Source organism: Condylostylus longicornis, unplaced genomic scaffold (genome assembly GCF_029603195.1).
Source record: "Condylostylus longicornis isolate FDR11 unplaced genomic scaffold, ASM2960319v2 ptg000031l, whole genome shotgun sequence".
In the NCBI taxonomy this organism is placed as follows: domain Eukaryota; kingdom Metazoa; phylum Arthropoda; class Insecta; order Diptera; family Dolichopodidae; genus Condylostylus; species Condylostylus longicornis.
The window spans coordinates 2,477,691-2,494,843 of NW_026578000.1; the positions used below are offsets into that span (position 1 = coordinate 2,477,691).

At 24.8% G+C, this 17,153-nt stretch overlaps 1 protein-coding gene across 15 annotated transcripts in view; it reads left to right on the forward strand.

Moving 5' to 3' along the window:
- LOC129608558 (muscle-specific protein 300 kDa) overlaps positions 1 to 17,153 on the forward strand; it is a 257,736-nt gene that overhangs the window by 214,445 nt on the left and 26,138 nt on the right. For 13 of the 15 annotated variants that reach the window (XM_055520156.1, XM_055520158.1, XM_055520151.1 and 10 more), the window contains 3 exons: positions 9,682 to 9,792; positions 11,280 to 11,444; positions 11,505 to 17,148. In XM_055520156.1, coding sequence (XP_055376131.1) covers positions 9,682 to 9,792; positions 11,280 to 11,444; positions 11,505 to 17,148 — 5,920 coding nt within the window. Of the gene's footprint in view, positions 1 to 1,106; positions 1,680 to 9,681; positions 9,793 to 11,279; positions 11,445 to 11,504; positions 17,149 to 17,153 lie in introns of those variants that run through there. The other 2 variants (XM_055520152.1, XM_055520153.1) reach the window with 2 other exon arrangements.

Consider the following 17,153-nt stretch of genomic DNA (forward strand, 5'->3'; position numbering starts at 1 on the left):
TATCATACGAGTAAAATTTCTAATTATAACTATTTTTATAGACCAAAAATAAAGTATATTTTTTTTTTCCCTTTGATATACAAAAACATACAAACTCTCATAGGCATTAGCTGTACATCATTTATATTAAAAAGCATATTTTATATTTCATACTTTATTTAAAATATTCAATTATTCAAACTATAACAAAAAAAAATCATCGTTAATACTATATTATCATTTGATTTTCATAAATAATAATGAAACTTTTATCACAATATCAACCAATTTTCGTTTTAATTTGTTTTAATTTCAGTTAGTATTTAAACTAACAAGAACAATAATGAATTTTAAACAGAAATTGTCTATCAAAATTCTACTAGAATATTAATTTAATAACAAATTATTATTTATTTCATAATAAATATTTCAAGATCAATCATTTCAATTGAAACTATAATTAGAACTTAATAATTTCATTATCATTTTATCATTAAATGATAACTATATGACATTATGCCATGAATTTAATTTTAAATAATTTCAATAAAATGAACTACACAGATCTGTTCTATATACAAATAATTTTTAGATTTTTTTTATATATTAAAGTATAAAGCGATTTATTATTTCATAATAATATACTTATATACTTATTCCATGTATAAATATATTTTTTTTTTTTTCATAATTATTATGATTATTTCTAAAACAATAATGTAAAACATGTAATTTAGTTCCTACTAAATATAACTTTTGTGTGATTAATATTTTTCTTATAATAATTTCATTTTAAATAAATAAAAATCTGAATAATATTTTAAAAAAAAAAAATAAGCATTGTTTTTCCTTTTCATTTTTATTTTATTATAAACTTATAGAATTTAAAGATTTATAAAAAGGACTAAAAAAAAAAACTAAGAACAAGAGAATAGTTTCCTTAACCGATTTGCAAATACAAAATTTTTATTTTAATTTATATTTTTTTTTCCATTTTATGATCCTCGGTTTGTACTAAAATATCCTAATTATTCTTTTTTTTTGCACGGTTTTGTGAGCTCTTTTGTGAAACGAAATTATGAAATAATTATTATAATCTGTATAGTAATCGTTAATCGTAATTTCAGAAATTCATTAATCGGAAGGAAACAATTTATTTTATTTCAAGCATGACAATTAAATTAATGGAGGCCATACAACAACGATTAGATTTTATTTTATATCGTAATCGTCGATATAATAAATAATAATATAGTAAAAAATAATTTTAAAAATAAATTTGTTCCAACAAAATCTATTTTATTTCTATTCAGTTGCTTTAAATCAAAAACGCACAAAGAGAAAAATGAATTAATTAAATCTGTTTTTGTAAAAAGAGAAATTTTGTTTAAAAATTCTATATTTAAATATGTTAAAAATATATAGAATTATAATATTACATCTATATTATCAATATAGATATATATGCATAATTATATTAACACTTTTATATATGTACTATACCTAATAATATTTCTTGACTTCAATATTACAGTGATACGGTATTAATAAACCATTCATCTTATGAGTTAAAATTTGCTGAATAATGTAGTAATACTGTTTTATATCAAAGTTCCGGATCATAATTTTGAACAAAATCTACATGAAATTTTCATACATATATAAAAAACAAAAACTGATTGAGAGCAACTGATTAGAAATTGTTAATAATTATTATTAAGTATTTAAATTAATTTGAAAAAACAAAAAAAAATTTTTTTTGGTGTTATTTCATTATTGATAGCTTATGAAGAATTTTAACAGTTGAAAACAAAAAAAATAAAAGTTTTAGATTATTATCAAACAAAAAATAAAGAATAATTAAAAACAATCGTGAAAACGAAAACATATACATAATATGTATTTATTAAATTAAATATGAATTTATTTTTCTATTGCATGTGATAAAAAAAGAAAAACAACTAAAGTTATAATTTTTAAATTTTATTTCTCTCTCTTTCTTGTTCATTAAAAATATTCTTAATATTTTTTTCTCTTAATTTAATTATTTTATTTTTTTATGTTTTTAGTTTTTAATTTTTTCTTTTTATATGTTGTTTCTGTATAATTTTCTCTTAATTTTTGTTATCATTTCTGTTTTCTTTTTTTTTTATTGTTATTATTTATTTTGCACATGTTAGGTATCTCTTTTCTCATATGTTATCAAAAGAAAAAATGTTTTTATTTTATTTTCTCTTTGTGAATTAAATTAAAAGTTATTACTTATTTTTTTTTTTTTTGATATTTTTCGAAAATTATATTCGTAAAAAGTTGATATTATCATATAAAGAACAAAATAAAAAAAATACAACTATGATAAATAATAAATAAAAATAATCATAAAAATTATCTTATATACACATTCTTGGAGTAGGGTATTGAAATAAGAAAAAGCAATACGGAGAACGAAAAAGAATTTTATATGAACATACAAGTTCAATGTCTTCAATTGAGAATGTGAAGTATTTGTGGGCCGGTTTCATAACAATGTATTTCATTTCCATACATAATATAAAATAAAACAAAAGTAAATTTCAATACGCTTATTTAATTAAATTCATTTCGATTCAAATAAATTTCGGTATTTTAAACAAATGAAACCAGAAAATAATTTATTTAATTTTGAAATATCTAATAAAAAATTACAATGCATAATTTTCTTAAAGAATTAATATTACTTTTAATATGTTTTTCATATATGTATACCTACATTTTTAAAATTTGTTGCATTCACAATATGCAATTGACAATATTCATAATATCAACACACACATTTTTTAATATACACAAAAGAAATGTATACAAAGCGTGTAAAACATACCCATATTATTTACATAAATGTGTTTTACTTTGCAAGCAAAATGTAAAATAACATTAAAAAAAAAAATTAAAAATATAAATACGAGAAAAATGCAACACTTTGTGTTTCTTTAACACTCCAAGATTGTGTATAAATTTATGATAATAGCAGACCAGAAAAAAAGTAACAACAACAATAAAAAAATTATATAAAAACCGGCGATGCAAGAGGTATCTTAAAATAGAATTTAAAATATCTTTAGGTGCAAGAAATTTTATGTATACTTTCATACATATACATTATATGCATAAAAATGTACATAAGAAAAATAATTGAATATTTTTACGTACGCACATGTAAAACATTTAAAATCAAAAGGAAATAAAAAAAAAATGTATATTATATACAAAAAATATGTATATGTATATATATACATATATACATAAAAATAATATAAAAATTGTCTGATGATCTCAACACTCTAATGTTAGTCACTAGAATAATTGAGATTGTTTAAGACGTAAACGAAAATTTTGTCAATTTTTAAAAATAATTACACAAAAAAAAAACAGCAATTAGAGTTAAAAGACAAATTTTTGAACATTTTAAAAGCATATAATTGTTTTTCAATTTAGAAGAAACACATTTTTTTTCAAAAAGTACATTAAGTGTTCATATTATTATTTTTGGAAAATATGTATGTTTTTTTTTTCTATTTTGTTTTTCAAACGTAAAATTTGTATACAAAAAATAAAAAACAAAAATAAGAAGAAAATAAATTGAGTAAATCACTCACTTTTTATTTTATAACAAGTTTATACTGCAATATATATACACAAATATACGTATATATATATATATACTTTCTTGCCAAAAAAAAAAAATAGCACATAACAAATATATAAAAATTATATCAGTTAAATTTTTAAATCCGTTTAAAACAGTTCGGCCAATTGGTTCCCTTTTAACGCACGTTCAAAAAACAAAGTTTTCGAAAATAATAAAAAAATTAATTTTGTTGCTGTGCAAATGAAATTATTTCGATGCTGTTTTATTTCTGTGAATTTTCAAAATTATTAAATCAATTATTTTTCAATATTTTTATTTAAAATAATTAATTTATTAACAAAATTTAATAATTTTTTTTTTTTTGCAATAAAAACTTCTAACACTGCATACACGCACACAGAAATTAGGGAGAAACGACTATATGATAATTTTAACTTTTTACGATAATAAAAATTATCCGGTATAAAATTTTTATGAATTTTATTTTCAATAGTATATTTTTTTTATTAAATTATATAAAAATTTTAAAAATCTATGTAGAATATTTTAATTAATATTTTTCTAAAAGAAAATTTTACATAATATTTTTAATTTCATTCATATAATTTTGAATAAATAAAAGAAAATTTAAGCTTTTTAGAAAAAAGAAAAATTATTTTATGAAATTTAAATATTAATTATATAATATTGTAGCGCATGATATACATACTTACTAAGTATATTATATACTGTATAAAATTTGCAAGTTTTTTTTTTATTACTCTTCAAAAAAAATTAAATTAAAAATGCATCAATAATTAAAAAAAAAATTAAAAATAAATAAAAAAAAAAACAAAAATATGGAATTTAATTTTAAAATACAAGTATGTATTGAAATATATAAAATATTTTTATTTCTACTTAAATAAATAAATTTTGTGATTTATTTTTTTTTTTCTGTTTTTATATTAAATATAATAACATTTTGTTTAATATAATTTATATTTAAATTGTAAAAATACAATCAAACCAAAAGATTGTGATTACAAATTTTTAATTTAAATGATTTTTTATGAAAGTATTATAATTTATATTATAATTACTCATTTTTTTAGATAGTTTTTGATTTTACTCTCAAATAATTTATTTGAACTGAACACATATCATGTGCCTTAAAACAGCCTCTTTATATTAGTATTGTGATAAATTCATGTTGTTTTTATTTATGAAAGAATTTACTGTTGTTTCAGTTTTTCCTCATGTTTGTAAATTACATGTTATTTTGTACTATAATAAAAAAATACAACTGTACAATAAATATTTTACAAAAATGTGTAAGTACATATGTATATGTGCATATGTATTTAAATAGTAATATTTCATTTTATATCCTAAACTTTATTTTTAACAATAATTAATGTTACCTATGATTATTATTAGATAGAAAATTAATGAAAAATAAATTTATACACATATAATAATTAAAATTGAATTCCATATTTTTTTGTTTTTTTTTTTTAATATACCCAAATTCTTCCTCTACTTTTGTTATGTTAACCTTTATATATTTGTAAAATTAATAATGTATTATATTCTCTGTTAAAAATTTTTTGCCTGTTCAAATAAAATTAAAATAAAAGTATGTAAAAAAAAAAGAAATAGAATTAAATATTTTTTTTATATAATAAAATTAATTTGAATGAAAAATATAATAATAATTTATGATTATATACGTCTTCCTTAATAAACGCTTTAGTTTTTCTTTAAAAAGAAAACAAAATAAAATAACTAAAAAATGTTTTGAAAATTCTTCTCTTTATATAATATATATACATACATTATTATATAATTAATTTGTGTAATATATTTGTTAAATTGTAATAATTATATTCGTACGCATATCAATCTGTATACCTACAAGCCAAAACGTCGGTAAAGTGCTAAATTTAAATTTTTTAATTAATAAATTATCTTAGCTCTCACATAAAGAAACTCACTTAAAAGTTAGTTAATGTCATTTTTGCTCAAATATGATTTGAGCAAAAATTTAGATGGTGTTTGAAATTCTACAGAGAGCGATTGAGTGCGATTTTAATTTCAGACGACTTAAGAAAAGCGTTTTGTCTTGTAGATAACAGTAATAATTCAAAAAAAAAAAAATTGCTAAAACATTGTTAATTAATTAAAAAAAAATATAGTAAAACATTTCTTTTTTTTTTTTGTTTCCTGTAAATTTCTGTCAGGAAAAATTTAAAAATTGTTAACTTTTAATAAATGCATATTTAATTAAAAAAAAATTATAAATGTTTCGGAATGCAATAGAAATATATAGAATAATATTTGAAAAAAAACTAAAATAATAAATTAAGTTGATGTTTTTTTTTGTCATCTCTCTCTCTCTCTCACTCTCTCTTTGTATCTCTTGTTCGCTCTATTATATATCATACATACATCTACTACTTACATTTTTTAATAGGAACTGTTTTTTTTTTTTAAATAAATTTACATTTTTAAAAAAGGGATATGAAATAATTTTTCTATTTTTAAAACAAATTTACATACAGATATTATACAAGATTTTTAAATATAAATATTTTGACAAAAAAAATCAAAAACTAAAATTGAGAGCAAAATACACCAAATTTTTTGATAAACAAATAAAACAAGAAGTAAATTTAAAAATATTTTGTAAACACATTTAGTTAGGGGCAAGCACATAAGGAAAAATAACAAAAACGTTTTTATTTTTTCATTCGAAATTTTATTAATTCAAAATTTCAAAATAATTTTATACCTATATACTAAAAAATGAAAAGATCAATGAAAACAAAACAAAATTTTCTTTATTAAAATTTAATATTATTTTTTTTTTTCTAATAATTAATTCAACACTAATTATATTTAAAAATTAATTAAAAAATTCCTATATGATTATTTAAAATTATTTGAACTATATGGAATGGTTTTAAAGATATTCTTACTTTCTCTATTAATTAAAATTTAATGAAATAGTTTTCCATAAAAGAGGAGACAAAATCTTTAGAATTGCGATTGATTTGTAGCAATCAATTCCCAATATTTGAAGCTGAAATTAAATTTAAAAAAAATTGATTATTACTTTCAGTTATTCTTACGAAGTTATTTTTATAAAAAATTTTACTGCAAAGCAAAAATTAAAATAAAAAAATTTTGCCTTAATTGATGAATCTTGAAAATTTTACTTTTTAGAAATTAGTTCCGTCAAAAAAGCAATGAAATTAAGAAAACCGTTGACAAATCTGCGAAATCATAGGCCACTTATATAGGTAATATGTTGTTTTTATATACATACTTACGTAGGTGCTGCTATCAGATGTTGATTTTATAGTTCGATTTTAAATTCAATGATTTTACTAAATATTTATAAAAGCAAGTTGGGTCGAGTTATAAATTTTATAAAGCTTTCATGTATTTTTTTTTAATTTCTAAAAGCCCAACACAAAGTATGTATAAAAATTAAATAAAAATTTGACATATAAGAGAAACAAATTATAGTCACCTTGACTTTTTCAAAAAACATTATGCATATTTTAGCAATTACGCCAGAAAAATTAATTGTAACTAAAGTAATAAAGCAGCTATGAAATGTTTCAAATCCAAAAATTTAAGGTATAGTATTTAAATTTTTTATATATGTATATGTATATAATTTCTTTAGAATTCAATTTAAAAAAGAATTTGATTTATTGGATTTTAGCAAAAACAATATTTCTATATTAAAAAAATAATAGTGATTCAATTACATATATAGGTTCATGTATCAAGATATAATCGTCAGAATATAGTTCAAGACTTATTACATTCTTTTATCCATAAGAACGGGAAAATATTCATTTAGATTTACGTATTCTTATTCTTTTACAATAAAATTATTAATATATTTATTGAATTTAATGATATTTTTCTTAAGAAATTAAGTAATATACAAAAATTGTCTCTAAATTTTTGAAAAAAAAAAGTTTTAAATCTTAATATCCGAGAATCTTATAAATCTACTGCCTCAATTTTTTGAAAAATAATTTCATAATTAAGTCTATTAAAAATTTTACACATTCCAATAATATTTAAAAAAATGCATTTAAGTTTTTTTGAGTTCATAAAGTAAAAAACTAAATTTTTTAACGTAATTTATATTTTGCAGTAAAATTTTTTTTTTTTGCACTTTACTAGTTGTTCTTATATAAATTTTTTCATACTGTTTATTCATATATGAATTTATTTACTACAACAGAGGGAAAAGCATAACTTTAAAAGTATTTCGCGCTTCAAGACGTCTATAACGTTTAAGTTGCTAATCCAAACTGAAAATGTGAATTTTGTTATCGCGTTATCGTTGTTATCGTAAAGCAAATAAATTTATTTTTTAATTTTTTCTCTTTGTTTTTAAAAAAATACATAAATTAAAATTTAAAATTAATTCGATTATACTTGTTTATTATTCGAATACAAAATCATTTATAGGTTATTTTTATTATGTGTTACCGTATATGCTAATTTTATGCATTGTTATTTAAATTACATTATTTTTAACATTTGTTTTTTTTCCTTTCTTGTTGCCATAAAGTGTTTTATAGGTTTTGATTTCTTTATATATAAAAAAAGGAAATACAGAAAAAAAATATTTTTTAATCAGTGTAACAAAATGGCAATATCAAACGTTATATTATATTTTTTGTTATATATAACGAAAATTACAGTTCAAAACAAAATTTTGGTTTCTTACATTGTAACAATATATAGCGGTCTGATCTTAATTCCTACATATATAAAAAAAATTTTGAAGAAATTTCAAATAAAAAATTCTATTTTTGTAATATGAAGGTGATAAAGGAGTTTTAACTAAAAGCTATTAAATAAATGCCAAAATTTAAAAAGTATATTTTCTTTTAATAATTCATAAGTATTTTGCGATATGTGTAATGCACTGTGCCAAACTCTTTATTAGTCCCTAAAAAATTTTGTTTGTGATCTTATTTATAAACATGTAATTCTTCATATTTTTATTAACTCAAGATTCTAATATTTAGCATTCAATATTGTTTTCATTGCTCAAAAAATAAAAAAAAAAAAGAACTTTTTTAGTATGGTGACATTGAAAGAATATTAAATTTCAAATAATTACGTTTTTACATAATATTCTTGTGACGTTTGACTTTGCAACACTGATTTTTTATTCATATAGCTATACCATAATACAAAACATAGGCAAAACATAATATGTTCAATAATATATTATGTATGTATGTAGGTCATATAATATTTGTTTTTGTTTTAAATGTGTTTTTATAGCTTTTGTAGCAACCATATATGTATTTCTCCTCCCCTTGCGTTTTTTTTTTGTATTTGTGTAGAATTTCTTTTTTTCCCTATATGTAATAACTTTTAACCCTATATAAACCTAATAATAAACAAAATATATATATTTTTTTAAACATATATTTACATATATTATAGTTAAACTAAATAATAAGAGGCTATTTTTGTGTTTCGTTCAATTTAATGTTTAATTTTTTCTGTTTTTGTTTTCTTTTAAAAATGAATGAAAAGCCAAAAAAATTAAAAAAAAAGGACAAACAAAAACCAATAAAATTAATCATATTATATAAAAATTAAATAAAAATACATTCAAAATTTCATTAAAAAAAAAATAAATTCACATTTCATAAAAAATTTGCGTAACAAATTTTTTTTTAATTTTGGCATTTTCTAAATATAAAATTCTAATATAATTTTTTTTCTTCTATATTTATTTTGTTTATTTTTTTTCTTTTTATATCTCTTTCTTTTGCCTTCAAATTCATATAACTGCAAATATATATAAAACTATATTTGTTATATGACTGAAAAAAAATTCTTATTACAATATTAAAAAAAAAAAAATTTATGCAAATTATGAAAAAAAATTTCAAAAAACAAAAAATGCTTCCTAAATTCCAAAAATGCTCAAAATGAATACTGATATGCGCTTTGGATAACTCTGTATATGAATATGGAAAATTTTTCTTTAAAAAACAAAAAAAAACCTTTTTAAATTAAATTAAAAAAAAATAAATCAGGACTCACTGTCACAAGAAGTTGATGAATTACTTCAGTCATTGTTAACCACTGAGCAAGGAATTGGATCATTATCGCAGAATAGCTTAGAGGGTATGCTACAAGGTCTTAAGGTGAGTACAGATACGAATATTTATATGTATCTTATACCATTTAAATAACATTATTATTTTAATTTGTTGGATTTTCGATTTTTATTGTTTTGAATGCTATTATTTCCTTAAATTACATTTCAGACATTTTTATTTTTAGTATTACAGTTTTTTTTTCACTTTTTTAAAAAAAAAAAAGAAAAAAACAAATAAACTATGTATCTAATAATATTATACAAAAAGTAATTAAGTAATTTGACAAGAAATAATGCTATTGTTCTTTTTCGTAAATCATTTACCAAAAATTGCTTTATAAATAACAAAATCACTTTTTTTTTCTTAATTTTCCGTTTAAAGACTACAAGAGAGAAAATCTCTTTTTATTTTAAGACTTAGAGAAAATTTGATATCATTTTTATCAACAACAACAATTCATGAATTAATTTATTAATATTAATGTAATGTATATTTACATAACATTTTGACGATCATAAGACTGGCGTTAAAAAAACTAAATGAGGTTTATGTCATGTTTATGTTAATTAAGTTTTTTTGGCCAAACATGACATAAACCTCACTAGATGTTTCATAACTTATGACTGTTATAATGTAAAAAAGCAGTGACATTATTTATGATTACTAGAACAAGATATTGAATAATATTGAAAAATAATGTATAGCAAAAATAAAACTCTTCCATTTTAAAAGGAAAAGAAAGAGAATTAAAATTTGTATTCATGAATTAGAATAACATGGTTAATGTTACTTGTTCATGAAATATTTCTCAATTTAATTTAATTAATTAAACTCGTTCTGAGAATTTAAGACAAGGAACAAAACAAACCCGTATCAACATAATTATATTAAGCTTAATTAAATTAAATTAAATACTCTTTTTTCATGAGTCAATCAATTATTGAATTTTACAAATTATATAAATTTTAAGTAATAATTTCAATTAACCAACATTTAATTTTTCAGTAGTTTAATATACACTAAAATTTATAGTGTATTTTTTATTATGAATGGAAATTCTATTTAAAATTGATGATTAATATTAAAAATAGTTTAAAAAATGTTTTAAACGTCTAATTTGTGTAATTTACAGACAATTCTAAATAAATATAAATAAATATATAAATTATTAAACTTTAATTATAGGTATACAACTAAATTAATTAATGGAATGTTTTACGTAAGAAATTTTATAGCGTACTTAATTCTTTTACTGTCATATTCCTTTTGTTTTTTCTTATTTTAAAAATTTTAAAAATACGAAGCCTTAATTTATGGCACTTGAAAATAATTTTCATTTACCACATACACATTACTTTCAAAACAAAAACTTTTTTTACTTTCTTTTTAAATTTTTGTTCTGTATAAAGGAATATAGGAATACTCTGGCAGGAAAAAAATTCTTATTTATTATAAATTTAAATGATTAAATTACTTTTAAAATTCATCTTCAATTTTTGGAAATTTGCCTCATTTGTAATACTCATTTATAGCTAATCCTGGATAATTTGGAATTACATCGTAAAGAAGCTGATCGCTTAAAACAAGTTAGCCTCAATTTACCAACGGATCCTCCAACAGAAAGACTGTTACATTCGATACGGGACCGTATTGATGCATTAATAATAAGATCTCAACAAAGTTCAAATCTAATAGAGGTAAATTAAATAAAATTTAAAAAAAAAATATTATATCTTAATAAAAATTCTTGATTTTAGAATGCACTTGAAGCCAGACGCAAACGACAGCAAGAATTAGAAAGATATAAAAAGCATTTAGATGAAATTGAAATTTGGTTAGAAACAACACAAGCTCAATTAAAACAATTTGAAGAACGAGAACCACAGACTGAGAACGAAATACAAGAGCATATCAAATTTAATGAGGAAGTTTTACGAAATCTAAAAGAAAAAGAAAAATCTCTAATCGACCTTTTAGAAAAAACTAAACAACTTCAACAATACGAAGATGTTAGTCAACTAGCATCCCCATTAGCCGAACAATTACAAATCATAATAGATATACTTCACGAGCAAATTTTAGTCATACCCGAACGTATTCGAATACTCGAACAGCAAGCAATAGACTTACAAAAACAAAATGAAATAGAAAAAGAATTAGAAAAACAAAAGGAATTAGAGAAACAAAAAGAACTAGAAGAGAAAGAACGAGAATTAGAAAGGCAGAAGCAGTTAGAACAATTATCAGAGCATACAGCTGATTCGGTTGCCTCATTACCTGATGATCGGGAACAAATTGGTATAACAGTTGAAACGCAAACATCAGAAAGTTTACAATATAAACCTAGTGATCGCGAAGTTGCAGAAGTTGAAGCTCAAACAAGTTTCCCACTGGAATCGGTATCGAAAGCTCCCGAAACAACGGATATGTCAGTCCAAACAGCTAAAGAACGTAAGCCAACTGAAAATATTTCAGTGATACAAAAAATTCAAAGTGGTCAAGAAACAATACAAATCGATAGGACACTAAACCCAAATATTCCAGAGGTTCCCGATGATGTTTTAGTTGAAGCTCGTTATCACAAAAAACCTAAAAAAGATGTAGATAGATCAACCGAATTAGTACTGAAAAATATTCCAGAGTCATTCGAAACGACTTTTGTTGAGCCAAACGAAACAACAACAACGGAAGTTGTTATTGATCCTGATGGTACAAAACGTATTCTTGTTAAAAAAGTAACTAAAACACAGCAACAAAAAATTATACAAAGAACGCAAGAACAAACTTCAATATTAGGAAGCGATGAAGCTCCTATTACACGACAAATAGAAAATATCGAAACTATTATTGGAGACGATGGTATACCAAAAACAATAATTAAGCGTACCAGCAAAGAGCAAATCCTTGAAGATCCTGAAAGAATGCAAATAGCTCTTATTGAAGGTGAACCAATAGTGCAAGAACCAATTCATGGAGAAAATCTCCCTGGAGAACAACAATCACAAATTCGCACTGTTGTGCAACAAGTTACTCGTAGAATAATACGTACAACAAAGAAGATTATTAAACGTGTTGTTGTGATTGACGGAAAAGAACACATTACTGAAGAAGTTGTTGAAGAACCAGAAGAAATTGAAGTTACTGAAGAACTACCTCCTAAAGTTAATGTAAACGTTATACGTACAGTAAATGGAAAAGTTGTTACCGAAGAAGAATTCAATAAAATGATTGAAGATGGAGCCCTCGTCGAAACAACATCTCCAAAAGAGGTCACTCCTAAGGTATTTGAATATGATCAAGCACAAGTAGAGTTGACATTTGATAAAGCACCACACGTAGATGATCTACTAACTACCACACAACAACCAACATATACTCAACTTACAGAAATAACCCAAGAAATACAACCACAACAAATACATTCAACAATAACAACAACAACAACACCAACTGATGATAAAGATCTTGCACGTATCGAAATTATTAAGAAAACTATTGAAATTCAACCAGCCCCAACAGTAGTGCTTCCAAGTGAAAAACCACTTGAAAACATTCAAGAAATTTGGCCAACTGAACATCATTTACAACCTACAACAATTGAATTTTCACAGCATCCAATCCCAGATGAAACTAAAGAAGAAACTATCGATTCACCGGCTACTAAAGTTACGATTACAAGACAAGATATCCAGCAAATCGAAGAAATTTGGCCAGTTGATGATGACACAGGTGCATCTTTGAGTTTGGAAAGCTATACTTACGACAAATCCCCAAGGTCACCCCCTAAGTCACTAGAATTAGAGGATGTTACTCCAGAAAAACTGGAAATTAAAGTTGTTCTTGAAAAGAAAGAGTTATCTAGACCTCAGACACCAGTAACACCTGTTCAGGCAAAAGAAACTCCAATTCTAACGGATGAACAGTTACACCAAGTAATAGAAGGCAAAGTTATTTCCGATAAAATCAAAGATGTTGTAAAGGGTGACAAACAAGAACCAATAAAGACACAAGTCGATATTGTAGAAGAAATAAAGACGGAGAAAAGGGACAAACCGGACAAAAAGGATAAAAAACCTAAGATAGATAAAGATAAAAAGGTCAAGCCGGTTCTAGTAGAGGATCCAATGCTTTTGGCTATCGAAAAATTACCAGAAGAATCTACAGGTTCAAAAGAAATTAAAGATAAAACCAAAAAACCTAAAACAGATCTACGAGCAGCCACTCAACTTTTTATTGATGCAGAGTCAGCCCTAGATTCTCCAAGACAAACGATTACCATGACAGCCCCAACAAAGGATCAGAAAGGAGAGAGTAAAGTACAAGTTACTTTGGAACCCGAGCAAGATCAAAAAACTCGTGTTGATGTTAAAATATTTGAAACTGGAGTAAGTGATTCAACCACACTTACATCATCAGAACAAGAAAAGAAAAAGCTTTTAGATGCAGATGTTGCAATTTCCAGCGAATCTGATTCGATAGCTGCTGTACCCGGAATTCCTGAAGAAACAACTGATGTAGTTGATACTAAACTGACCTCCAGCTCTGACAAAGAAACAGCGCGGGAAACAGGTTACGAACCTGATGGGAAAACTACATTGGATGAAGACGATGAAACTGATAAAAATAAGCGAAAGAAAAAGAAAAAACAAAAATATCGTGTTAAAGAAGATGAGGAGTCATATGTTCCTCAGTCGACGGAATCGGGAAGTAAAGAAGGTAGTGAAAGCCCTGTATCTTCTGATAAAATAACTGAGGAAAAACACGAAGAACAAGGTCCTGGTAGCAAAGTTTCTAGCTTAGCATTAGATGAATCTGGGAAAGATAAATCTCCCTTAGACACCGCAAGAAGCATAAAAAGTATTCATGACCAAGTTACATATGAAGATGCTGAACAACAAACTACACCTAAGCCAGAAGAAAAAGAAACTAAAGAACTAATCTCAGTTACTACCTCACCAGAACCACCAACACCAGTAGCAGAACTAGCGCAGCAAACTAGCATTGATTTTGGATTACCGCAAGCCGAAGTTCAGGAGGGTGAAACGCAGACTTTGGTAGTTGAATCTATCGAAACAGAAATCCAAACAACACCTAGAGAAGAAGAAAAACCTCAAGTTGAGCAGCTAACGGAAGAAGTCCAAACTGAGGGGGTCGAAATAAATGATGAAGCGGAGCAAGTACAACCTGATACGGTAGAAATTTCTAGTCAAACATTTACAATAGACACCAAGCAACAAATAGTGCAAACACTCCCCCAAGATCCGCAAATTCCTTCAAGTGTGATTGTAGAGCCAATCTTAGATAAACTTATAGGAAAAATTCCTGCTGAGAAACCAGTTGAAAAAGCTGATCAACACACATTGACTGAAATCATAACAACGATAGATTCTACAATTCAAACTACTCCTCGAGAAGATGATCCCAAAATCGACCAAGAAAAATTCAAAGAAAATGCTGCTTTGGAAGAGAACTTGAAAATACCGGAAGAAAAGATTGAAGATATTGATGAATCTTCAGTCGCGACGTCTACGGAACAATATGACTTAGAAATTCAAGCTACTCTTACAGTACCACCTGATCCGGATGAATGTCCTGCGGCTGAGCCGACTGTTATAACTTACACTAAGACAGTAGAGCTTCCTAAAGAACATAGTGAACCTGTTCCAGGCGATCAAACGAAAGACAAAAGAACGAAAAAGAAGAGTAAAGACAAAAAAATTCCAGATGTTAACCTTTGTGTTGAGATTGATAGTGCATTGGTAACATCACCTGGAGTAGATCCCTGCGAAGCAACAAAAATTTTCTTGGAATCCGAGAAAAACGCTAATATTATAGCAGTTCCAGTGAAACCCAACAAAACTGTTTTAGTAGGCGTTCCTGAGGAAAACATTCAACATGCTCCATCACGTGTTCAACTTGAAATTACTAAACGCACTACTTATGAAACATATCCAGATCAAATACCAGTTGAAGAAGAAGATTGGACTACTGTAACTATCAAACCTCAAGTTCAGGAACAAGAAGTTTCAGTAACTGATTCTAAATCTGAAGTCAAAAAAGTTTCTCCAAAATCTCAAGCAGACAGGTCAGATAAAGAAAAGCAAAATGAAGACGATATTTGGAAACAGGTTTCAACGGTCGAGGTAGTTTCGTCACAAAACTTAGGTGATTCCTCCGCCGACTTAATTTCATCTGAGAAAGGCGTTCTTAGCAAGCTACCTGAACAGACTGTTGTAGAACTGTGGACTAAGACAAATGATGCTATTGGCGATCGAATTCAACACCTAAAACATTCATCCGAGAAGAAACCAACTATATTTATAAATACATTGAATTTAGCTACAGTGTCTGACAATGTGAGCGACAAGCCAGCCGAACAGAGAATTTCTGAAATAAATGTATCGCTTGGTGATCTTCAAAAAGCAATTAAGCAGGATGATCCAACAATGACTCAAACTACAACTGTAACAATAATTGAAAAAATATCAACTTGGCTAGAAACAATAGAATACAGAATTTATTTAATCAAACAGCAAATTGCAGACAGACCAGACGAAAACAAACTTGAGGAGTATAATCAATTAAGCAACGAAATTAATTTAGCTAAAGACAACATTTCACAACTTCAATCTCATTTGTCAAAGAGTAAATCAGATCCAGAGAGTCAACAACGTATTGTAGATAGTATCAAATTACTTAAAGGACATTTAGAAGCTGTTGAAAATGTAGCAAAGGAAAGTTTATCCGATGAGCAAAAAGAAGGCGAACGTTTAAGAAAATACATTACAACTGTAGAAATGGTTATTACTACCATTTATCATATACATGAACGTTATGAGAATCTTTTGTCTCATGAGCTTCCGTTGGATAGGAAAATGAAGGCGCTGGAGGAATTAGACGCCCAAAATCAAGATGAAATGTTGAAATTAGCGGAGTTATTACATACCGCTAGAGGTTTAAATAAAGATTTTCCTGGCAAAAAAATACCTGATGATATTTACATAGCTTGTGAAAATTGTAAAGCGCTTGATCGCAACATAAATGAAGAGCGAGAACGTATTTTCCAATTATCGTTATTGGCAGACGATTATGAACAAACACTTAAAGAGTTCGCAACCATTTGTTGTATTGCTGATAACCTTGTTGAAACTCCAATTTCGGCTAACTCCATGGAACAGTTAAACCAAGAAATGCAAAAACACAGAAAATTCTTTGTCAATTTGAGTCATTGTAGAGCAATTTTGGAAAGTTTAGAAGATAATATCGATGAAGAAACAAAATTACGAAACGCTTCATTACACAAAGAATTATACGATCAAGCCACAGTTATTTTAGAAAAAGCTTCTGTTCGTGCACAAGAATTAGCTTTGGCCGCATCCAGATGGACTGTTTTAGAAAAAGGTAAA